The following is a 26,646-nucleotide window of genomic DNA, read 5'->3' as shown; positions in this document are numbered from 1 at the left end:
CCAATGGACTCTATTTCCATGTGTGCATTTAACATTCGCTCGAACGGTGAAGGAAAACATCGTGAGGAAACAAATAGTCGACGGCGTGTGTCAGGCACAGGAGGCTGATCACATTCTTGAGATTGACAATTATGATACAGAAATCTTGAGGCCCAGACTAAAAAGTTGTAGCGCCCCTGATTTTTTTAAATTTATTGCGTACATAGGTGCACAGTCTGGCCACGAACGCATGACCCCAGTGTTGAGAGTGATTACTCTTATATTTAGTATCATATTACGAGTTTAACTTTCTCGCATTGACTTAAATATAACGTCAGTATTAAAAAGGTGATACTAGTTTTCACTTCATGTTATCTAATTAACTACAATTTTCCACTTGACTAGGTTGTAATTCCACTTGTCTACATACACAGTAAACTTAAACTTAAAATAACTTATTCATGTAGTAACTAAGTACACTTACGAACGTCAACAGAAATGATGTTAAATTGATTCTAAATTTACATATACTACCAGTTCGCAAGTCAAGGGCGTAGAGCGGGCAAGAAGAACTGGCAATAAACTCTGCCACTCTTTTTAATTGCCAAGGTTAGAGTCATACGAGATTGAACTGGAGCAAATCAATCCCAAGGATTAGGATCATTTAAATAATCGTCAAATTTATAAAATGCTTAATTGATTACTTTACGTTTAACGAGGGTTTTGAATTTATTTAGTGACCATTCTCTAATTTCGCTTACATTGATAATGATTTGTACGCACATATTTAGTTCATAACATAGCCTTTCCTTAATAAAAAAAAATTAATAAATCAGTGGCGCTACAACCAATTTGTTTCATGATCATTTTAAAATCTAATAGGCAAGTAGGTGATCAGCCTCCAGTGCCTGACACACGCCGTCGACTTTTTGGGTCTAAGGCTGCTGCCTCGAATTTCGCGGGCAGCGGGGCGGCAGCGGCTGCGGCGCGGGAGCGAGGCGGCCAACGCATACCTGTTCTCCAAACCAGCGGGCAGATCGCGCGGCACTATAGCGGTGTAGTGTTGTGCTCGAGTTTGTGTAGTCGAGATATTTGTTTTTATTCGCGAACGAAATGTCTAAAAAACGGTGACAACATCTTTTTGATTCAAATTTATTCCTAACGCTCGATTTATTGTGGGCAAAAATATGTTATATGCAAAAATATAGTTCCATATGGGTCTCCTTTCAAAGATTGCTGAAATAATTTGCTCTTGCACGTCCGAGGTCATTTTGATACGTCACAAAAAATATGTACAGCACTATACTACAATGCATACGCGCAACGCGGGCGGTCACCGCTTGACTGGATTGCACCGCTCGTTACCCGCCCCCGCGCCGCTGCCACGCCGCTGTTTTCGAGAACCGGTCCATTTGATTTTACGCATTATATCCTGCCGCTCCCGCGCCGCGGCCGCCGCCGCCCCGCTGCCTGCAAAATTCGAGGCAGCAGCCTTAGACATGTCGGTTTCCTCACGATGTTTTCCTTGACCCTTCGAGCAAATGTTAAATTCGCACATAGAAAGAAAGTCCATTGGTGCACAGCCGGGAATACAACCTACTACCTCAGGGATGAGAGTCACACGCTGAAGCCACTAGGCCAACACTGCTCTAGCGCTGTAGCTCTAGCTTTTTCTTAATATTTGATTTAAATCCACCTCGTATGTATAGCGATAATACTTCTACAATGCGTTTCCTATAACGCGTAACCAATCTACCGTGTTATAGGAGAGATTACTGTATAAAATTTGATCCACCTGAATAAAAATCGACAAGCTAACTAACGGTATTAATCGCTTCGAGGTAATTGTCTAACACATTTTTTCCACAAATTAAATCATTTTCGCGAGCGCAAACCGTGAATTACAGTTACAAAAAGATTATGAGTCAATTGTGTGAGTGCCAACTCAAAATAACGCGTCAAACGCGTTGCCAACCTCCAGGTAATTGAATGACGTATAACCAATGCGCATACGACGGTATACTTACAATTTTGCGATACCATTTTTATAGAACGATTTGTCTTAAGCCTCATTGTTACATTGGAGGTGGAGATGGGCATATCTTCTCCAATTTTTTCCTCGTCTTCTAACCATAGGACTCAGCTTATCATTCGTCATAGAGAGGCGGCTGAGTCCTATGGCTACTTTTCTATTAGAAAAAACAAATATTAACGAAACAGATATAGAAGTCTGAGGCCCAGACCTAAAAGGTTGTAGTGCCGCTGGATTTTTAAGTACGACTCTCGATAATACCAGAGATAAATTTCAATTAATTAAGAGGTCGATTTAAATTTAGATTTATTATTTCCATATTATTATGGATTTACAATTAAATATATAATTATTTCGAAAAGAAGTCTGTAAAATTTTTGAGAGAAGATTTTCCAAGTCTGTCATTGTACAAATAATTAAAAAAAAACAATTGACAGATCTGTGCGTGATAAACACTTTATAGAGTGTAGGGAAGTCCGAACTTCCAACTATCGCGTGTTGGCGAGCAAGATACTATTCCTTCAACTTCAAATTACTGAGGGGAACAATTCACATTGATTTTATTCAATTTATCAAGAGACCGGAGAAATATTAAATCACCTAGAATCTACTGTATTACTTATATACTGTACTTCATTGTTATTTAGAACAAATGACAAACATCTTTTGTTATTGTCATGATTCATTGTACTCGCTGATTTTGGTCATAGCGGGACGAATTAAACATTGCCTTGTCATTTGAGTATTAGATCTGCAGGGTCACATTACATCAATAGCGATTCAGATTTTTATTTCCGTATTCCAAACCACCTCGTGGTTTACTGCATCGAAACTAGGTTGTATGCACTTTAGAGTTCCAATTCCAGTCTGATTCCGTCATTGACAACTGTGGAACTTGCCTTATCTGTAGTATAAAGATCGAAATTTAATTTATTCAGAACAGGAACAAACTAGTTAATTTAGATTTTCTGCCAGTGCTCAAAGGGAAGAAATGGCAAATAACTCTCCGTCACTCTTTTTAATCGCCAAGGCTTTTTGAAGTTATACTTCTTTAGGCGCGTTATGAAAAATTTATGAGAGTGAAATTTTACGATGCGCGCGCACCTGTGACACAAAATTGGGAGTGTGATTATAGCGTGCGCGAGCGAGAAAGAAATAAGACAATCTACAAGTAAAAAGAAATAGAATATGCGTGAAGTTCGTATGCCAAGAATTTTGAATGACCATAATGACATTTGTCATTTACCTTTTAAACAAATAAAGGAGTTTTGATTATTTTTTCCAAGAAATTTATTAATTTTATATTGTGCAATACTGCCAAAGCTACAACATACATCTTAGGGTGAGATCTATAGTCCGCACTTGGACTTTACTCTGACTTAACTATCGAGCTAAGACACAGTCGGTATTTATAGAGCAAACTGCGAATCCCTCCCTAGTGTTGGCTTAGCTTAATCTCAAGTCCACGAAATCGACGACTTACCAAAAACTTTGACTATAAGCCTAACAAAAATAATGGCCTAAAATTTGCTCTACCATCATATCTTTTACTGGACTTTTTATTTTTGTCGGTTTTTAATGAACGGTGTTGCCATTTGGTATCAGAGTTCCATAGACTTTGGGAAAAATAGAATTTGAATTCAAAGAAATTTTAAATGATCTTGATAAATACCTATGAAATGCATGAAATAAAATAATTACACATTATTATGGTATCTATTGTTGTTTATTTACATTATTTATATAAGTGTTCAACCCCATTTTTGAGAGATCTTATAAATAACTGGTGTGATATCGTATCTGTCATCTGGCAGCACTGGCATATGTTGACAACAAAATTCAAACTACATAATATAAGCAAACCAACTTCGTCTCTCGCTAATCGCTTCACATCCGTTGACCGTTATTTTCGATTACCTGAATCTTCTACCTTTTATTACCTGACGACCTTGCTTGCTCAACGGATTTTGTACCTGCTTAAACGACTGACCACGGCTATTCTCACTCGGACCGGACTCGCTCACAAAAAATGGATAAAAAAAAACAGAAGCCTTACTCGGAATATGAGAGGCAACTGCTTGTACAGTTGGTTCAGTCAAAGATTGGCATTCTAGAGAACAGGAAGACGGACGCCGTTTCCCAAAAAAAGAAACACGAGGCTTGGGAAGAATTAGCAATAGAATTTAATAACTCTAACGTGTCACATACTGTAAGTAATCCACCAAGTACCAACATACACTATCTATAAATATCAATATGCTGTACGATAATTACAAAGATAGATATATAACTAGAGTATAGTTAGGTACAAGGATAGAATGAGCCAAAGCCAAAGCAATGCTAATGTAACCTTGGTGGTAAATTTTGGTTTGATAAAATTTTCATGTTTGTCATATGAACTTTTATATTTCAGTACAATTTTTTTTCGATTTTAGGCTGATTCTAAACAATTAAAAAAGATGTGGCAAAATATGAAGGCAAAAGCTAGGGATGCCAAAACCCTTGAAGCCCAAAGGAAGAGGACAGGAGGAGGACCAGCACCGCCTGAAATGGGGCCAATGGACACTCAAGTGATTGCAGTCATGCCACAAATAATGCCATCAATAGATGTGCCAATAGACTGTGACACATTAACTACAGTAGAAGGTAAGATCATTTCCCAAAGATATAATTCCTCATCATTATCAACCAACTCACATCCACTGCTAAACATAGGCCTCTCCCAAAGTATGTGACAACACTCTGTTCTCACCCCTACCAGACTTCTGGACAGGTATATTAGTTGACCTGCATGTTATCTTATTCTAACCAATAAAAGACATACCTATATGATAACTTATTTGACTGTTTACTTTTATAGCTGGTACTGGTTATGACAACGACGGTGAAAGCTGGAGACCAAAGAGGGCAAGAGTGTCCAGTATAGAGGCCACACTTGAATCTGTAATTCAGCCGGGAACAAGCCAGGACTGGACTGATGAAGCTGGGTTAACGGAAACCAGTGTTGAGGTCACCACTAAAAGTGAACCCTCTCAGCTATCAGCTACACCATCAGCGATCAGAAAAAATAAAACTTCATTTGAGGATATTAAAAAAAAATTGCTGTGGCAAGAGTTAGACAACAACAAAAAAAAATTTGAGATAGAAGTGGAACACATGAAACTAAAAAATCAGTTAGAAATCGAATTTCTTCGACATAAATATAAATTAGAACTAGAAATTTTACAGTTTAAAAAAGAATCTGAAAATAAATGATTAAAATGAAACAATTTTTGTTTTAATTTTCTTTATTACCAAACCAACCTAGTTAAATTGTGCAATCACAGATTGCCGGAATGCTAGACCTGTAGTAGATCTTTCATTGTTTCTGTGTTGTTCGACTTCTGGTGTTTGATCAGTAAGATCACCATCGTCATAAACATCCCCTCTCTGTATACCTATATTATGTAATACAGCACAAGCTATAATTATGTTGCTGGTATTTGTCAATTTTGATCGTAGTCCTCTCTGCAAACATGGAAATTTCTTTTTCCACACTCCGAAAAACCTTTCAACAATATTCCTAGTTCTCAATTGAGAATAATTATAATTATTGTCAGCTCTTGTTTGTGGATTCAAAAGTGGTGTTAACATGAAGTTCAGTGCTGGATAGCCGCTGTCACCTACTAAAACTCCTTCTAGTTCACCATTTACCAGTCTTGCATACGCCTGGCTGTTTCTAAATATCCTGCTGTCGTGTGAACTTCCAGGCCACCTAGTCACTATATCAAATATTTCGAGATCAGGCCCTATTATAGCTTGCACATTTACAGAAAAATACCCTTTTCTATTCCTGTATGCTTCAGAGTGGGTGATACCTCTGGGTCTATTAATTTTAATGTGGGTACAGTCAATAGCTCCGATTATATTATTTAGGCCATGGTGCGTATTAGATTTTCCTAATTCTTCAAACTTCCTTTTGACTGTGGTCATATTTCTTGGAAAATTCACAAATCTAGGAAGTAATTTACTCAACTCTGCGGAAACTTTATTTACAATTAAGCACACTGAAGATTGGCTTATGCTGTTCAAATCGCCACACACCATCTGTAATATTTTCAAGGAATAATTATTAGTTACATATATGTTATGCTTCTGAAAGTCAGAAGACAAATGTCTTCAACCAGTGTGTCCTGCCAATGATGATGCATGGTGAAGAAACATCACTGACACTGGTTAAGCGAGCAATGGGGAGAGCTATGCTTGGTATTTCTCTGAAGGATCAAATTAGAAATGAGGTGATCCGTCAGAAAACAAAGGATACCAATATAGCTGTCTGTAAGGTGAACTGGCAATAACAATTTGTCCGATAGTGACCTAGAACAAGCAAAAATAGCATGGGACGCATTCTGGCCCACTGGACTGACAATCTGAAAGTACTGTCTATATCAAATCGAAAAACAATACATATTTATGACCACAATATTACCTGAAAACATCCAGTTGCATAAAACCTTAATGCAATAAGTATTTGCAATTGCGGTAGAATTGGCAATCCTCTGTTATTAAAAGGTTGTAAGTTTGTAATTATCAGTGGCAGGATCACATTTAGTACCGTGTGTTTAAAAAAACGGTACCTTCTTTTAAATTCATTCTCACTGTACAGCTCGAAAGGATTTTGGTTGTATTCGTTCCGAACATATAGCTTAGGCATACGGGGATTCATATCGGCTGCAGTTCCTAACGTTTCAATGTTTTCTATTGAAGTTAGAACTCTCTCTATATTCTCCATTGTCACTTTCGATATTGAAAATTCGTATCAAAGCCAAAACACAAAACGTCACAGTCCTTCAGGAAAGCGTAGGTCTTAAGTAGGTATACGGGATCGGTACAGGTCCAAGTCACAAAGCCAGTCGTTGTTTTAATAAATATTTATATGCTCAAACAAACAGAAACAGAGAAGTGAAAAAGCGGTTGAAACTTTTGAATTGTTGATACAAGTTCTCTGTTGCTGTTGCCAAAACAATGCGATCCGTTCTACGTAACAAAATTATTGCCATCTTTAAATACATTTTCTAAAGGTTACTCGTAAATTTCTAGTTATTGCAATAATAAAATAAATAAATACATAAATAACAATAAATTGAAGATATATGTGTACCGTTTTAGATGTTTAAATATTTGTTATTGTTTACTTTTTTAAAGGATAATAAACAAAGTATTGCATGAAATGAAACATCAATTTGTATTTTGACATTTGCTGTCTTAGCTTGGGCTTAGCTTAATCTAACCGTTAAAATGTCTATAAATACGAAATCATAGTTTAACCTTAGTGTACACTAAGCAAAGTTTTTCGTAAGGTAAGTCTGAGCAAAGTCCAAGTGCGGACTATAGATCTCACCCTTAGTGTTTGGTAGAGATGTTCTAAATATATAATAATATATACTTTTAACTAAATAGAATTTATGTTACACTTAATGTAAGAGAATAATAGTAAATAATTATTTATTTAATTTTTCAAATGTAAACTGAACTTAATTGACTATAATGACTCCTTTTCCAGTCTTTGATTATTTAATTGTAATTAATTATTTGCATGCAATCAAAAACTATTTTTAATAATGCCAAAGAAGTATAACTTCTTACGCGCGTACATAAGTACACGCACCCATTTTTTTTAATGATATGCCATCGGCCTTTTGAGGTAGGTTAAAAATTCTATTATTTAAATACCTTTATGGTAACGCGCATGCATCCAATTGCCGATGAAACAAAATCTTATAAAAACTATAAACCTGTATTAGTTAAGCAATGTTTTGGCTTGTTTTTGAATAAAGAATGACAAAATAAAGCAAATACAAACAACATAAATTAAAGTTCCTGTCTAAATTTATTTTTTAATTAACATTTTTAAGTTTTATGGCGCCTCATACGTTTTACAGTTTTTGATAATTTACAACTACATTGTATGTGACTTACAAGTCTTTGTTATGGTTTATTATGATAACCATAACTCGTTGTGTGGCCTTTGTTCTGCGCGTGCGCACAGTACTGTATGCAATATGGAATTTGTTTATTAAAGCATTTCGGTTAGTAATTATTCCAGAAAATTTGTTATATTGTTTTGATTATTTTTAATTTGTTATGACAAATATTAGTACATGTATGGTTGTATCTAAATTGCTTATTATACTGGTCATCAGTAAATATTAGTTATTAACAATGTAGAAAGTTATACGTAGACCAACATTAAGGAAACCTAAAATGTATTGTTTAATAATTAATAGCTAAAATCTTCATATGTATTAGTATTTCCAGAAGTACATGTATTCAAAAAGTCTAGGAATAAATTATTAATATATTTTTGATGGGAGTCAAAATTAGTCTTAACCCTAATCTGAATCTTACTCAGAATCGCGAGGAGAAGGTAAAAGTCGAAATTTATAGATTTTACCGCTCCTATTAACTTACTTAACTCCCACCGTTCCATATCAGAGATAAAAAATTCCCTGGGTAAGACGAAGTATGGAAAATAATTATTTAATAATGCTTTATTTATTTACAGGTTTTTTATGGAATTTTTTTAAGTAAAAGTATTATAAAACTATACAATTTAGTAAGTTTTATAAAAATTACTAGAAAACTTTTTGCTATCCTTTAATATTTTCTAAGTATATTGACATGTATGGGACATTTCACAAGTAGGTAGTTTTCCGGCGAAGAGTCGATAAGAGTGATTAAGAGGGGAATAGGAGCTTGTTGACGTCAGACAGTGTAAGTCGAATACACAGCAAAATGGTTATGTTCCGGCAGCGGTGATAATTGTTCGGAACGTAGACTCGCATAATCTCTTCCAGCAAGTATGGACTTTCCGTTACGTTATTTATAATTAAACCAAATTTAATTAAAGCTAAATAAATCCCTTCTTATAGTGCCATCTCCTTTCGAAGGTTGGCGATCATCATGGCTAATTTCTTTTTGGTTCCCGCGCTTCTGAACAATGACTTGGTGCTTTGACCGGACCATTGTCTAAGATACTTCAGCCACTTCAGTCTGCGGCCAGGTCTCCTGCTATCTGCCAGTTCCTGGTATGATTATTTGAAGGAGTTCGTATTTTTTGTTCGAGTTACGTACGACATGTTCGAATGTTTCCTTTTCTTTACCTAAGCACTTCTTTTTCTGCATTCTGTTCAGCACGGTTGTATTTCGTATGCGGTTTGTCTTGGATATTTTAACCATACGTCGATGAACCCAGATCTCGAACGCTTCCAGTTATTAGGGCACTCTGTCAGTGTCCAAGATTCAACAAATAAATAAATCCCTACGAAATTCAGTTGTCTTCTTTACAAATATAAGGAAAACCAGTTTTACATACAAAGTTTCGCCGAAGTCTGAATAAACAGCTCAAATTGGCATTTAGTTTACACAATTCATTCCCGCGATTCGCCACCTTCTCACCTAGATTCCAGAGGCTAAATTCCGTTGCCTCACCTGCGGATGCGCCGGGTTTACGCTAAATTTAGCTGCGTTATGTCACAATGGTTGGCGCATATCGTTTCCTGGTGCACTATTTAAATTTGTCAGATAGTTACATGCACATTAAGGATGATTGATTGGTTTAACTGGATTATTTCTTCTTCAGCTTCACTCTTCATTTCTGAAGGTCGTGTTAGTGGCGCCGCACAACTCCATTCACTCTTCCTTGTCTTCGGCAAACCTATGCGCCTGGGTGATGGTAAGACCTGTAAGGGCCTTTACTTGACCGTTATAGATAGTAGGGGATCGGCCTCGAGGTCTGGTGCCCTCACTATTCCAGTCAGGATGAGTTTTTTCTAAACTTTCTGGACCTCTGCGTGTTACATGTCCAAAAAAACTTCGGATGCGTTGGTAACAAAGTGTCAAATGACGATTTATTACCTGTAACCGACTTAGTTAAAAGTAGTAAGTCAATCAAACAAACACTCCTTTAAACAAACGTTCCTGCGATACACATTCAAAACCTTATTTATATTATAAATTATTTTAATAACCTTGTTTGTCTCCACCTAAATAAAGTACTTTTTCTTGTATTTACGCTGTGATAAAAATACTTTGTACTGAAAATAAAAAAAATTAAAATAAACCAAACCAAAACATTATATAAATTGTTGTCATGTCAGTGTTGGTTACGTACTGTTACCTAATAGTAAATCGTTATGAGATTATGTGTATCAAGCCCTGGCCATGTATACTATACATATATATAATATATATATGAGTAATATAGGTCAATAAAGTTGTGAGGTTGTAGGGGTTTTATATAGAACAGGGGGCAAAAAGGCAGGAGGCATATATTATCCCGAAAAAGCAGACTTTGTGCTAGTAAGTAGCTAGTTCTGGAGAAATGTCTAGAAAAAATGTCAGACCATGTCAGCATGTCTTATTTTTGGACACGGATCAGCCGTAGTACATATAAACACTTCAGTCAACCGCCGACGATGTGTTAACATGCTATAAAGAAAAAAGAACAATGAAAAACATGAACATCTGCTTAAATCTTGTAATATTATCTATATTTTTTTTACTTGGGGAAATACATTGCGCATACTCTACCGTGGCGCGACTGCTTAGTGCGGAAGAGTTATGTGGGACTCGCGATTGTGCATACCTACTAAAACCCCATCCCATCGGGATGCGGTAACAGCAGATCCGCTTCCCGACATGCGATGCGGCGGTTGTGTCCGCCTCTCCACGCCCATTGTTAGTTTGTGAAGATACTTGACACAGACCGGACCATTCGCTTTTAGTAATAGCTAGGGGATCGGGTCCAGTACTTGCAGAGATCCCTTCTGAAATCGCCCGCCTCACGCTCAGGGCACCGCGCCATATTTCATCATCATGGCTGGAAGTTTCCCACGTATGTGTAAGATGAGTGAAGACTATAGGAATGTATGAAGTAAGAGCTATATTGACGTAACTCTAACTCATAATTCTAAACATTTTGACAAGACCTAGGTACAGTCTGGGCGAGTTGCCAAGTGCCAGGTGGGAAGTTATTCCAGCACTCGATTTAATTGCACTGCCTTTGAAGAGATTTTGGGTCACGAATTTATTGTTATGAGCAGTTTATTGGCTGTAGGAATTGTTTGTTATTTAGGAAGGATGCTCCAGAATGCTTTGAAGGTATCTTAGTCATAATTATACCGTGTCAACAAGTGGTTTTCCCTGTTGAACGAGAGATTAAATAGGAGGCAATTGGGTAAATCAAATTAGAAATGCCAAATTCTATAATAATTTATTTAATATGTAGAAACTTAGACATCTATTTGCATCGTGACATACCTATATTATTAGATACACAAGAATATAGAAGCATTACTGATCTATTTGAAATAAACTTAACATTATTGTAGAAGCGTATTTCTATACTTCCGTTTTCACATTTTGTTTATATAGAACAGGAAATAAACGGACAGATACCTGATGAGTCCTATGAGTCCTGTGCCGCGTCGACTTTTTGGTTTGGGAAAGCCGGTTTCCGCACGATGTTTTCTTTCACCGTTCGAGCGAATATTAATTGCACACATAGATAGAAAATTCAATGGTGCAAAGCTGAGGATCGAATCTATGACCTCAGGGATGAAAGTTGTACGCTGAAGCCACTAGGCCAACACTGCTCTGTGTTTACCAATGTTTATGTAGGATACATAAAAAATCTGAACTATTAAAATGAAACGTTAGCGAGTTTTAAAATACATACAACGCCATCTAGTGGTAGTATACAGTAATCGTTTTAACGAGCGCATTATATTCCAACAAAACACTTTAATTACCATCTGTTTCATAAAAACTTATTTACTCTCAATTTGCTTTTACTCCTTTGTTGAACATATTTTACGATAGATTTAGTACCAGTCCATTTTTTGTATAACTGTAATAATAAATGCGCAAACGATTATTCTAATTTATGTGAAAGCGTGAAGATTCGCAATTTTACAGTCCACTTTTTGCGATATTCCTTCCGTCATGTCGCGTTTTCCGGTTGCGGTTATGCTACATGTGACGCGGGCGGTACCGGGATGGGTGGTTGTTTTCCTTCCTGGAGTTACTAGATTGTTACTTGGAATTTAGTCTTAGTCATTAGTTATTGGTTTACGTAACTTTGCAACATTTTACGTTATTTAAATAAATAAAATAACTGTTATTGTACGTCGTCTTGAATATAATATTTTTTTTAATTATGCTATCCATTACTAATCAGCTTGTCTGTCAACAAAGGCTTCTTCCAAATATATTATTGACGTGATAACGTCTTTAAAATCGTTTTAGTCGGGTGACATGTTCAGAAACTTGTGTCACACCAAAACCTCACGAGCGCGATCGCAGGTATAACGAGAGAGAGACGGACCGATGTCCCGTCTCATCTCGAGCGCTGCCAGTCATTCCGTGAATGTATGAAGAAAAATGTATATCATAGTCGAATAAGTAAACTTGTCATTTTACACCCGAAATTTATCATCAAAAGTGTGAATAAAACGATAGATGTAATTTAAAATTTGAAAAAATTGTTATCTTCATTAATTCCTTACTTCCCAAAAACTTATATCACCAATAAGACGTTATCACGTAAACATCTCGATCGTAAACCTACTTTACAAACAACCAATATTTTTTTGAACTACATTATTAATTTTTATTATATAAATAAAACCTAAACATAGCAATCTAATATACAGTATTTACAATTTTCTTAATCTTTGGTAACAAAAAGTTTGGTCCCTGTGGCAGTGTACTTTTAACGCTGACAGCATTTCCTCGCTGTATTGCGATACTTATTCGTTGAGCGAGGAAAGCACCAGCTCTGGGGTCACCGGTACTATCTACCAGGCGCCAACTTAAATCTTTAATTAGCACTTGTGCACTTGAACCTAGGTCTCAAGAGTCTCTACTCCAAAGAGAGTCTCTATCTATTTTTAATTATATAATATTATAATACTGATAAAAATAATACTTTATAGGAGAGTCTCTACTCCAAAGAGTCTCTATTTATTATTAATATATAAAACTGATAAAAATAAATTCAAATTTAATATCCAAAAGATCCTAACGAAATTCTCCGAAGTATGCATTCAATGTGCGATGAATTATGTAAACTTTTGGCGTAATTTTGCCGGGTTTATAAAGAAAATATACTGAAAACGAAGAGATATATATGATTCACCCCTGCGAAATTCTTCATCCCACACAATCTAAATTTACGATAAACTGTGTGTGAGGGAATTTATTTCGTATTCGAGAGTGATGCCATTTCTGCGTATGTATACTAATATTATAAAGAAATTTTGTGTATTTGTAACGATTAAACAAAAACTACTAAACCGATTTCAATAATTCGCTAAAAGAATGCTATCCCTGAATAAAGAGTATATTTTTTTCCAAAATGTTTAAAAAGATCCAGCCGAGACAGGCCGCTAATGACTGGTCTTGTGGTTGTTTGGTACATGCCCTGGGTAAAAAAAAGTGTGTGTGTACAAAATACACATTTCAGAAGTGAAACTTCTGTGGCTAACTAATTCCTTCTAACTATCCTTCCGATACTTAGAGGGACGGAAAAAGGATGATATGTTAGGAATTTAATGTATTTAATTGGCATTAAAATATGTATTAAGTGTCGAATAATAAATAATAAATAAAACTTAATAAATAAAGAAGTTTGACTTCAAAAAGCAACATGGCGCGTAACCGAAAAACGTGACGATTTGCTACAAAATTACTCCCATACGTCGATAAAGAAGTTTCACTTAAAAAAGTTCAAAACTTATCATTTAAGCACGCACTACTTACTAGTTACTACATCTACTATAAATACGTAGTATATAAATAGGAATAGATAAGAATTGTGTACTAGAATAGAATCAATAATATTCTATCGTACTACACACATTCTTTATCGGATAAAAACGTGATTATTTAATTACATAACATTACGTTTTTAAGTAGCTCATAGTACGAGATCCTGCTGCAGGATTAGTGCGTTCATCGGTTATTTGCTAAAAACCAAATTCTTATGTATATTTATAGTTAGGAGAATGTATATCTACCAAAGTGCCTATCACAATTTGGCCGCTTGTATTTTTAATTAAATTATTTTTAATTGATTTTTGGGAAAACATTTCGTTCACTTGTATTATAAATAAAATATCGTCTACATCACGGCAATTTACATAAAGATTTTAATAAATCACGGGTGCCGTGGCTCACCTGGCCGCACTTCTCGTAGTGTAAACAGGTATGATTTCGATACATTTATACGTTCATAACATACATTTATTAATTATATATCAAATTGAAGCTAAATTTTTTCTATTAATTATCGTACATGGGTGCCTAGTTAAATCTGGCCGCAAATAAGGGTAACCTGCTGGATACGTTAACTCTCTTTCACTCTACCTTAAATATTTACCAGACTTTTAAATAAATATCACTTGTACCACGCACATCAGGCTTGAAGCTCGACTAATAAAATAATAAACCAAGACTTTGATTATAGCAACACTAAGTATAGTCCTGACGTTTGACACATCATTCATAGAGTCCATTCCTTCAGACTTTCCGACAAATACTTCGTTATATTTTAAATAACGTCTTTGTTTCTTTCTTGATTTTAATAGTTTTCGGCATATTAACACACTTATAACACGCAATATCCAACAATTAGACACACACTCGAATCGACATGACCACTGAAAGATGACGACGATGACAGTGACACATTTTAAGGATTGTTGCCATTTCGAAAAAATCTTCGAAATCATTTAATTGAAATAGTTCTTTAATTTGAGGGTGTACATAAATGTTTGGCATTAAACACTTTTTCTTGGAATATATTTTTTCGTCAATTTTACAATGTTTTTATTAGTTAAAAAAAATAAAAATCAGTCCAGCCTTTATCGACTTATAAGTGTTCAAAAAAACTTTTTACATAGAAATCAAAATCATTTATTCATTTAGGTAACACAGTTAACACTTGTAAACGTCAAAAAAATACATATCAAATGCTTTTGATTTTACATTTACTGCCAGTTCTCAAATCAAGGGCGTAGAACGAAAGAGAAGAACTGGCAATAAACTCTCCGTTCACTCTTTAATCGCCAAGTTTTTTGTTTTACACAATGTTTGTAAGGAGCTGGAACCATTACACCATGTTCCATATGACATATTAACATTGTAGGTTATAAAAAATTGTTTACATTTGCGTCACGCTTGCGGTTCTTACTATCTATTCTGTGAATACCGTGATGTCTACATTTAAGGTTTATGTTATTATTACCTACATACCTCTTGCCTCATATCGCTCTGTTTAATTTTCCGTTGCCAGATCGTTATTACGAAAGCTTAAACATCTTTATAGCTATGGAAATTGTTGAAATATTTGTTATTAGAGTCTGGCTAATGAAAAAGCGCGGCAAATTAAAAAAAAATAGTATGGTATCCCTAAAAGTTTGATATATTTTTTGGATTAAACTTACTTGATACTTGATTTTATTTTATTATTATATATACGTTGATACTTGATAGTAACTGTATTTCTATGAAATTAAATACTACCTATACGTATTTAGTCTTTTACTATTTATACTTAAAATGACTAGCATTGAATGGAAAACTAAAACTATATTAAATATATTTTATTATACAACTCAACTTTATTCGGAATAATCAAATCCTGCGAAAGAAACGAAATATTCTATCAAATAAAACAAAGTTTAGGCTATTATACCTGTTAACTATTCGGAAAAAATATATTAATAAAAATGAGTAATTGCATGAAGTATCAAGACAATAAATCATACTAACCTAAGAAATTCAATGACATTCTGTGTTGCCATCCGAAAGATTTCAAATAATTGAATTATCTTTCATTAGCCAGACTCTAGTTGTACTGTTGAAGACGGCAGCTTTTACCACGGAATTAGATAAAACAAGAGGAGGGTTTTTATAATAATAAAAATTATTCCATTTACAACACAGATCCATTTTAGTAAGTACAACTAAATACTAATTTTAATACTAACATGAACAACAAATAAAAATAAATTAAATAAATAACAGCCGTATAGAGCCGATAAGCGTACGCACAAATTGCCTAACAATTTGCTACTAAGTCATCTATTGTACTGAGGATACTCTTCCGAAGTCATCTGGAGCCTGGACAAACATCCCGAGGCACTTCAAAAGCGTGGCAGTCCGAACATCATCACAAAGGCGATAATATTGAACGCGCAAGGCAGTAGACTCTACTACTACTGAGTAGAGCCTACATTATTTAAAAAAAAGTGCGTGTGTACAAAGTACACATGTCAGAAGTGAAACTTCTTTGGCAAACTAATTTTTAAGTCTTGTTCATATTTATACAAATCTAAAACTTTAGATTTTCGAGACTTAGAGGGAGGGAAAAAGGAAGATATTTTAGGAATTTAATTGTCATTAAAATATTAAGTGTCGAAAATTAATACAAATTATTTTTTTTTTAAATTTATGTCTTCAATAATAAACACACGTGGCATTTTAATTTACAATTCGTCATTTGAGATTTTAATCGGTCTCAATCACTCTCTTCCTTTTCTTCGACAATAACGCTGCACATCTTCGTGACGCTAATATTATTATTGCGGTTCATCCGTAAAAAATTTACCCTCATGCGTCTAAAGATGTTTCATTTCAAAAAGTATTTTTAATATGTAATGTCTTATCAAAGCTAAAAGACAAATAAGCTACATTAATTACATGCCATCCATGTTTGATTTTTGATGTACACACTATAAAAGTAAATGTATGGACATATATAACTGAAATACTAGGTAAAAACTGGTTAAATCCAAGGCATTTATGTCCCCATATCTAGATAAGATATGCAGCTTACAATTACTCCCCCTTGTGTAGTCGGATAAGTAGTTCCAATTACATTTTACAGCTGTTGTTTTACTTTAACCCATTTTATTGAAAAAAGTGTCGTATTACTAATACACTGTACGTTGAATTGGCACACGATATATTTAGATGACTTCATGATCGTTCACATTGTGTCTGTACGATTTATTTAAAGGGCTTAAATATAATCTGTAGTATTTATTAAACACGCACATATACTATATTTACAATATTCTTAACCTAAATAAATAAAAATTGATAAAAAGAAAATAAAAACATATTTAAAAAGTTTTGTTCCTATGTCAGTGCACCTTTAATACAGTCAAAATCTGTTATAACGACATCGAAGAGACTACGTCCAGTAAAAACCGATAGTCGTAACAGCCGATGACGTTGTTAAGAAGTACCTAATACAATAGAATTCAGCCGAGACCTTTAATTTTGGTCAATATAACCGGTATGTTGTTCTAAATGTCGTCGTTAACGGTTTTGACTGTATATATCATATATAGTATTGCCCTACGATATCGTGTGAACGTTGTATACGGACCGTCAGTTACGACACGAGCGCGGATAAATATACTTCACACCTTTCTTTGAACTAGCTAGTATTTCAGTTATTTAGGTCTGTTTTATTTTAGATTTTATCGCTTTATATAATATGTTATTAACTAATGCTTGACCACGCAACGGAATGCGATATCCAGAGGTCTTCTGGGATACACCCGTGTACTCTATGATGCCTGGTGTGATGTCCCACATAGCCTCTGGAGTTGCGGGGAATGCGTTTGCATTTCTTTCTCATTAAAATTAATAAGGGCACCGCAAGCGTGCTGCAAGTATGATTCAATACTTCATGGATTTTGCATGTGTTAGAGAGAAAGATAATTGGAAATTTTACATATTAATAAACATGTAAACTCTTTATAACGATTTTCAATGGACCGAGCATTTTTTCCGTTATAAAGAGATTTCGTTATAAGGAAGAAAGAGAAAAAAAAACAAATTTAACCAATTACAATAATTTATATATATATATAGTGCGTATGACGTGACGATTGTGCGTTTAGTATCTGGGACTAAAATTCCATACAGGCAATGTAATCTAAGAATAATGTCACACGTGTTAATGAAATTAACAATAACAAAAGCGAGAAGGCTGTTATGACCTCAAGTGACTTTCTTAGAAATTTCGGCACCTCAATACTTTAGTTTTGTAAGCTGATTATAACAACAATTACACTTACAGTATGTTGTTGATGTCTAAATATGAAATATTTCTTCGTTATAGAGAATATTTGTTGCGTTATAAAGAGTGAGTTAATGTATGGGTTTTGTGTTAAACAAATTAACTCATATTAAATTATAGAGAGTTTTTCGTTAAAACAATTGACGTTATAAAGAGGATACACTGTATGTATAGTGCGAGTGAGATGACACATTTGTGGAATTCTGTTTTAGCGGAAAAAATACCACTCACCGAATCACACCCGTAAAAAATGTCCTCATAACAAAATCAACCTTTTAGGTTTGGATCTGATTCTGTATCTGTTTCGTGATGATTTTCTTTTTAATAGAACAGCCTGACAGACGCCGTTGATTTTAAGGCATGTTGGTTTCCTCGCGATGTTTTCTATTACCGTTCGAGCGACTATTAATTGCGCACATAGGAAGTCCATTGACTCCAGCCTATGACCTTGGGGATGAGAGTCCCACGCTGACTCGCCACTCGCCCAAACTGCTCTTCCTCCATAATAAATATTCACAAATCTAACCATTAATAGACTATGACTAAAATCTAAAAGCACTTTTTTTTTAATTCCAGTAAAACAAAATGGCGACTACAATAGAGGCGTCACAAAGCCTCATCCAATCTGAGTCCAGGGTGACGCACAGTTACCAAGAAGTCCATGTCTCAGAGAGCCGGCAAGTCAAGAAGAAGAAGTCCAGCAGACGGCATAAGGAAGAGGGATCCATATCTGTGGTACGAATATTAAGCTAATATATTTATATTTTTTTGACATACAGGAGACCCGAGACGACATACTTAGCGCTCAGTCTCAACTGTTGGGTAAGGGACAGGGCCGCGCCGCCCATGTGTGCGAAGTGTGCGGTGCACACAGGCGCTAAGACAAAGAGGGCGCCGCCACCGAAATTATTTATGTTACACAGTACATTACAATATTCTTACGTACGTTTGAAGTGTCATTTTACGCTTTGGGTTTTAGTTTACGTTAATTACTCAAGAGCTTAGCGAATCAAAAGAAAGGCCGCTGCGCCGTGAGTTTCTTGAGTGTGTTTGTCTTATGATTTCAATTATATGCCGACATACCTTAATAAAATCCAAAATGAACTAATTTTTATACTCGGTAACCAAATTCAACATTTTATTGAAGTGAAACTTCTTTAGAATCGTTGTGATTTCAAACCGGATGCAACGGAAAAAGCGACAGTAAAAAGAGACAGACACATAAATTAATAGGATTTGGCGTGGGAGAGAGTGAGATAGGAGACATTATACAGTGTATAAACTTTAAATTAGTGTGGATTTGAACATTTTCTGAAATAAAAAAACAGATTTGATGAAAATTAAATAAGTAAGTCAAGTAAGTAGTTTAATTATAAAATTAGATTATTTATCAATTTTATTTACAAATCATTAGTTATAGAATCTTTTTGAAGTGATAACTTCGTACTACACTTAATTAAAAGTTTATACACTGTATAATGCTTCCTATCTCATTTTCTCCCACGTTGGATCTTGTGAATTTATTTCAAACTTTTATTATTTTAGTTTTTACCAAATTAAAGATTGATATTAAAGTTATAAATAAAAATTTAACATTAAAATATATATTTTTTTAAAGAAAAGATCCAACATTTAGATAGAGAAAAAGTCTAATTTACATATTTTAATTATAAAAACTTTGTTTTTGAAGGTTTCACTTCTACCACGTGTTAATTGGACACATGATTTATTTTATATTTATGTCGAATTAATAAATTTTTTTCAATAATACTGGATTGTACTCCTGACGTTTCACACGAAGAGCAAATTAGTATGATAATAAGGTTTGTCAATTTTAACATGGAAACTATAAAGTTGGAAATAAGAGAGCATTTCCTTACTTTCTGTCCAATTATAGATACAACTGGCGCTGGAGTAACGTCATTTATAATAGAAAAAATTATCGAAATTAATTTGGACATAAACAACTTAAGGGGGACAAGGCTATGATAATGGCTCAAATATGCGCGGTAAGAATATTGCTGGATTTAAATCCCAGCGCTTTTTATGTACTGTGCGCTAGCCATAGTTTAAATTAAACGACGCTGCCAACCTCAATCATCACACGACTGGGTTTTTTTAATATTGTGCAAGAATTATATAAATATTTTTCGTCCTCTACTAAAAGATGGGATTTATTAAAAAAATATGTCATAAATCTGACCTTAAAACAGTTAGATATAACATAATAAATAAAGTATGTAACAATTTAATTCGCGTTTTTGGTATTTTTCACGGCAATTAGCAAGCGGACGGACCTACTTAAGAAAATATTATTTAAGTAATTACCTATATTAAACTAAGGAACATTTTTCTTTCGGTCAAAATTGACAAATAAAAAAAAAATACATTGAAACTTGAAGATTCGTAAAAATAGGTCGAAAACCTCAAATAAGGCTCAAAGGCCGGCAACACACCACTAAAAATGTCTATGGGCTGCGATGACAGCCCTTTTTGGTCGTCCCGCAGGCTCGTTTGCCCCCCCTAAAAAAAATAAGAGGCGCTTCATGGGTTTCGCACACAGGCGCTGCCGGGGGTCGGCGCGGCCCTGGTAAGGGAGCATTCAAGTTCATTACGTAAAGGCCGATTTACATTATCTTAGTGTTTAGGAGAGTGCTGTAGTACAACTTGAAAGGCAAGTTCTTTAGTGCTTTAGTGCGTTGCGAGTGAACGTTTACATTTCTTCCAGTAGAGTATCATTACAGCGCCACAATGAACGCGCAACGACGTCGGCAAATACGCTCTATTCTACGCAAAATACTAACTGTAGTTATGGAACAAATAGAAGACGAGATTTTATTCGAAATAAATAAACTAAATATAAATAATAAACAAAATAGCTTCTTTTAAGGCAGTGTATGCCGAATGCCTAGCCGGTTTGTTTTTGTATAAATTGTTTTTAACGTTCCACAAACATTCGTGAACAACATATTCAGACACAAATTTTCTTTTGTAAAACGTTACGATACGGGGCGGGGATTGAATTACGAGTTATTGTTCATATTATTTTCGACTTTCCGGTACTTTACACCACATAACTTTCGATATAAAGAGTCGCTAGATGGTCACGAAAGGTTTTACTATACTTGGGTACACAAAAACATTACGGCGCGATACATGGGGGGAGGGATGTCAATAATCTCCAAAAATTGCGTGACGTAATACTTGAACGTAATACTTTAGGGAGCTAAAGATTAAAATTATTCAGAAGCGGCACTTCAGTACGTCAAAAATGTTTTGGACATTCAAATACTTAATTCAAATATATTCCATTATGGTATTTCCAAACCGATATGTATGATTTAGGGGCGTTGAAACAAAGAGCTCTGAAACCAAAAGTTAGGCAACACACGCGCTACTGCTAGCCCCCGGCGTTGCAGGTGTCCATGGGCGGCGGTAGTCACTATATTCAAAGACCCTTGCCTGCTGTTCCCTAAAAAAAAATCTTGCGAATGATTTTTTATATTTTCCATTCATTGTATGGAACGGCTTTAAATTGTTATAAATATTTTGGCCGCCTAATTTTCGTATATTTTATTATTTATGTTAACTTTACTAATAATTTATCAGCAATACGGATCTAATCGATATTACTTTGTTCCTATAATTTTCTTTAAAATAAGTGCCTTCCTAATATGGGAAAACTATTATGATGTATATTTACCGAACAATGTATAAAAGCATTCTACGATGCGTATCTTGGTTACGTATTGATGCATAATTTCAGCGTACATAGATAAGACGAGGTGGCCGAGTGGTTAAGGCGTTGGACTGCTAATCCAATGTGCTCTGCACGCGTGGGTTCGAATCCCATCCTCGTCGATCTTTTTGTTTTTCTTATTTATATTTTTTTGTAATATACTTTTATCGTAAAACATTTAAGACTGCTTGTTTTTATAATAATGACAAAATATGTTTACTACAAAATAAAATGTCTAAGTAGCGGTTTAAGAAACGATTGCTTCCAATGAATAAATATTTCTATACATACTTATATTTATTACTTTTTATTAATTTATAACAATATAATTTTTTTTTGACACATTTCTTATTAAATTGGTAAAAATAAATATTCATTATAAAAATTACTACATTAATTATTCGTGACTCTTTTACGCACTATTTTCAAACAATATAGTTTTTTAAATATATTTAGATGTCAAATAATTTATTTATTGAGCTGTATTAGCCTAGTGGTAAAGCATGCATTTTTTTTGTGTAAAATTTAATCATGCATGAACGCACGGCGCATAAGGAATGCATGTTTATTGGCGTTAAATAGGCCCCGTAAATACAATATGTTTTTGACATACCGGAGTCATACTTAGCGCTATGACTCGACCAATAGCAAGCGTTCATTAGGAAAGGCACTGAATCTGCGTAAACTATATTTTTAATGAAAAAACAAAAATGAAATAATTATTTCAATTAAATATAAATTATAGATTTGTGTTTAATACCCGTGTTATGTTTTTCTATAAATAGGCCAAATATCCAAACAGTAGCATTATTTTAAAATAAAAGTAAATTATTATAAATTTCACCTTTTCTATTACCTACCTTCAGTTATATATGTTTTTTTCAGTCCAAAAGCTCTGAAAAGCTATTCAAAAAGATGAAAGCGTCTGAAGAAAATCCCACTTGTGCCAAATGCTCCAGGCCAGTGTATGCTATGGAGAGGATTAAAGCTGAAAAGAGAGCTTGGCACAAGGAATGCTTCCGATGTGTTCAGTGCAATAAGCAACTTACGTAAGTAATTTAATTTTTCACAGTTATATTTTTGTTTGAGCGCCATCTAGGGGCGCTATTGTAAACGACGAGTATCTTGAGTTGATACCCCACCCCAATAACTACGCTCCGAATGAGTAATTATATGCAAAATATTTTACACTTCACTGATATTACTTTTAACAATTGAATTGGAATATAGGCCTATGGAATTGGGTTTTTGAAAAAAAAATATAGATTTTTTTTATGTATTTTAAAACTTTATTGTTAATAATATTGATGTTTAATGCAAAAAACTTGATTTAAAAAAAAATAGTTTTAAACTTATATAATATGATCTTTCTCTTTATCGCTAAATTTTATTTTTAAAAACCCAATTATCCTAAAAAATCATAGAAAAATGGCGGTAAAACTTCAATTCAACGTATAGAAGTATTACTTTTTGACTGATTAAATATACAAGTATGCAATTTTCTTTATAACTTGAATAGATACTTTAAGTTTCTGCGTCTGACATACTTCGTGAACTTATAAAATATCCTCTATTATAATACTCATTTTTATGACCAGAATGGAGACGTATCAAAGTGACCATACAACATTGTACTGCAAGCCACACTTCAAGCAACTGTTTGAACCGAAGCCGGTTGATGATGATGATGAAACTGACGGTAATTTTATTCATTGAATATATTATAGTACATAGTTTTTGTAATATTAAATACTCATATTTATAATTTTGTATGCGCGCCATCTAGGGGGGCTGTTGTAAACGACCCAGATTGATACTTGACATTTCAAATAATAAGACTACAAATCCTCTTATGAAAAACAATTACAAATAATGTATAAAGATAATGTAACATAAATTTAAATATAGTAGTTTAAATTGTAACAATTAAAAAATTAAATTCGGCGGACGTTTCTTCCTACCGCTAATAGATGGCGACACTATCCATTGCAATTTCCTAAAAGGCGCTGGCAAAGTGACTGCAAAACGAATGATTACCTTGCGTTCATTAATGTTTGGTATCGCTTCTCGGCCTTTTGGCTAAGATCAAAGTGTAGTATCTGTTCTTTTCAGCTTAATATCTGAAAGTTCCCGCATAGCGGGACCAGTATATTAAACTGATTTTTGGAAACTGACGGGATGTTCGGGGCTCGTTCCACTCCTGTCACGGGTCGGCCCGGCATTGCAGTGCCGCCGGGATCGGCCCACTTAAACAATATGACAGTCATAAATAACCAGGTGAATTATTCTTTGAAAAGATTAATTCATCTGTATATATTTTCATTATTCTACGTTATGGTTAGGAGTTAGGAGTTAGGACCTATGTCATTTCTAATGTATGTACCAATTGTACTATACTTAATTAAGTACAGTGATTCCGATTTCCATGAGAGCAACTGTAGTCTAGTCGACAAGTTGAAAATGGTACAAAATAGAGATACTGCTCTTAAAATTATGTGCGATAGCTCATTTGATCCAGAATGACGTCTAGAAAAATGTGCCAAAAGCGTGTATTAGCACATAAAAAATTGCAAAAGTTAACAATTAAAGATGAAAAAAAAAATGGCATTTAGTTTTTTGCCAATATTTTTGCACATTTTTCTAGACGTCCTTCCGGATCTAATGAGCTATCGCACATAATTTTAAGAGCAGTATCTCTATTTTGTACCATTTTCAACTTGTCGACTAGACTACTGTACTTTTTCCAGTTTCCTCTCATAACACAATTTGAATAAACTTACATTGTTGAATTTGATTTTCGTGTTTGTGCTGTGCCACTCTCATCCCGAAAGTCGGCTCTGCACCAGTGGACTTTGTCATTTGTGCGCGTTTAAATGGTATTACTCAAAAACGTCGCCGTGTGTCAGGCACAAAGCTAACCTGCTTGCCTATTAGAAAAAAGCAAATGATAAGAAAATAAGAAATATTGTTACAGCTGCCCCAAGAAAACATCAAATGATAATCTGCGAGAGCAACCCAGTGGAACTTCCACCTGACGTTGTGCGAGGTAAGTCAGAACAACCATTAGCTCTAATTATATTAAAAATTTAATTTTTATTTATGTAGTTTGTTGTACCAACAAAAAACAAACACGTTATACTAATTATAATCAATATGTGGCCTGTCAGTGCGTACGGGGTGTACAATTGTAATACATCGTTCTCCAATTCAATTATCTAATGCTAGAATAATTATTGTGTATTTTTATTTATTTGAACCTGATACATCTAGCACGCGCTTTTATTTAGAAATAAATCAACAAAAGTCTAACTTATGGGTCAGTTTCTATGTATATCAATATAAATTAATCGTAAAATATGTTGCTAAGCGCAAAACTCAGCTCGGCTCGACGACTGGAGCAATTCGAATATTTTTTATTATATATTCCTTGAACTCTGAGGAACGTTCCTATGGAGTGAAATATTGGGAAAACAAAATAAATAAGTTTTATATAGTACTTTGATTATTATTCCAGAAAAGCGAAGTCTATAGCAAGAGGTTCCATATGTTGGTACTACTAAAAAGAAAGGCGAAACGAAGTTCGCGGGGGCAGCTGTTTATAAATTAAGTAATTTAAAAAAAGTCCTGTGTTGTAATTTAAACAATAACTTCTATTACTTATATCTTCAATTTAGTATATAGATCCAGTCGCACACGCTAGTCAATGTTTTGTCTCTCCTCTCTTTCTATCACGTGTTTACGCTGTGATGGAAAAAGACAGCACTTTAGTTAAAACTCTCTATGGACTGATTTTTTTTTATATTCTTTTGTTATAGCGTCAGATAAACCAGATTTAGGTCTAGAAGAGCTGGCATCCCTGGACGTGAAGTCTCGTTTTGAGGTGTTCGAGAAGAAAGCACAGCCTGAAGAAAAGCCTACTCTGGAAAAACACCATCGCGAGAAAAGTTCCACTCTACTGTCTAAATTGGCCAAGTAAGTATAAATTTTAGAGGAATCTGCCTTCTCAGAACGTTCGTTCGAACGTTTCGTTCCTGATGTCGTAGCTTCGATCCCCGTCTGTGCACCAATAGGCGCTGTTAAACCTCCGGGACCGATCTCCACACTTCCTGGGTCACTTTAATAAGTGGTCTATAAAAAAGTGTGGAGAATTTGTATGAAGTTTAGTTTACTTATAATTTTGCAATTTCGGTTGCGCCATTTTGGAGTGGGTGGTACACCATCCTGTGGTGGGCACGGGCTACTTTACGCCTATATGAGAGGTGGTCTTGTGACGTCTTAGCGGGTGGGTGGATTGTGGAACCACCACCAAGATTATCTTCATACATAACAACGAGATTGGCATTGTATCATTACGTACCACCACTATGTGGAACCAGCTGTCCCAACTGAATTTTCGTACCAATTCGACTAAGAATCCTTCAATAAAAGAGCGTACCAATTCTTATAGGCTTTGAGAATTTCCATGAGCATCGGGTGCCTTCTGACCGTTTGTCCTACAAATACGCCACATAGCCAAAAAGCCAGTTTTCTATTTCATAACAACAGTAACAAGTAAAATACTTAAGAACTTTTGAAAACGAAAATAGGTGAAGTTCAATGTATCTGTGAATTAGGTCAATTTCTACACGTACGCCATACAAAAATCGATTTTATGTCTACGGATTAGGGTCGAATTTTATACAAAAGTACTGTTCTATAAATAAATGTACAACATGTGTTACCTTTCTTATTACTAGAGAACTCATAGAGAGTAGACCT

The 26,646-nt window shown here is 34.6% G+C and overlaps 2 protein-coding genes and 2 non-coding genes across 5 annotated transcripts in view; all 4 read left to right on the top strand.

Moving 5' to 3' along the window:
* Window positions 1-26,646, top strand: part of LOC125059034 (LIM domain and actin-binding protein 1) — a 44,878-nt gene that overhangs the window by 5,750 nt on the left and 12,482 nt on the right. The window contains exons 1-7 of one of the 2 annotated variants that reach the window (XM_047663188.1): window positions 1,873-1,885; window positions 4,126-4,130; window positions 18,726-18,884; window positions 22,774-22,937; window positions 23,487-23,587; window positions 24,863-24,934; window positions 25,704-25,860. In XM_047663188.1, the coding sequence (XP_047519144.1) occupies window positions 18,735-18,884; window positions 22,774-22,937; window positions 23,487-23,587; window positions 24,863-24,934; window positions 25,704-25,860 (644 nt within the window). In that variant the 5' untranslated portion in view covers window positions 1,873-1,885; window positions 4,126-4,130; window positions 18,726-18,734. Of the gene's footprint in view, window positions 1-1,872; window positions 1,886-4,125; window positions 4,131-18,725; window positions 18,885-22,773; window positions 22,938-23,486; window positions 23,588-24,862; window positions 24,935-25,703; window positions 25,861-26,646 lie in introns of those variants that run through there. The other variant, XM_047663187.1, reaches the window with a different exon arrangement.
* LOC125059036 (myb/SANT-like DNA-binding domain-containing protein 3) lies at window positions 3,349-5,280 on the top strand. The gene is made up of 3 exons (XM_047663189.1): window positions 3,349-4,220; window positions 4,447-4,657; window positions 4,872-5,280. Exons 1-3 carry the CDS (start codon window positions 4,041-4,043, stop codon window positions 5,264-5,266), a joined length of 786 nt encoding a protein of 261 aa, XP_047519145.1. The 5' UTR covers window positions 3,349-4,040; the 3' UTR covers window positions 5,267-5,280.
* Trnas-gcu lies at window positions 21,929-22,010 on the top strand. The gene has a single exon. It is a non-coding gene; the product is annotated as a tRNA-Ser (tRNA).
* On the top strand, window positions 23,948-24,140 carry LOC125059459. Its single transcript, XR_007118668.1, has one exon. It is a non-coding gene; the product is annotated as a U2 spliceosomal RNA (small nuclear RNA).

The sequence above is a fragment of the Pieris napi genome, chromosome 19 (genome assembly GCF_905475465.1).
Source record: "Pieris napi chromosome 19, ilPieNapi1.2, whole genome shotgun sequence".
Lineage (NCBI taxonomy): Eukaryota > Metazoa > Arthropoda > Insecta > Lepidoptera > Pieridae > Pieris > Pieris napi.
This window is presented reverse-complemented; position numbering and strand designations above follow the sequence as displayed.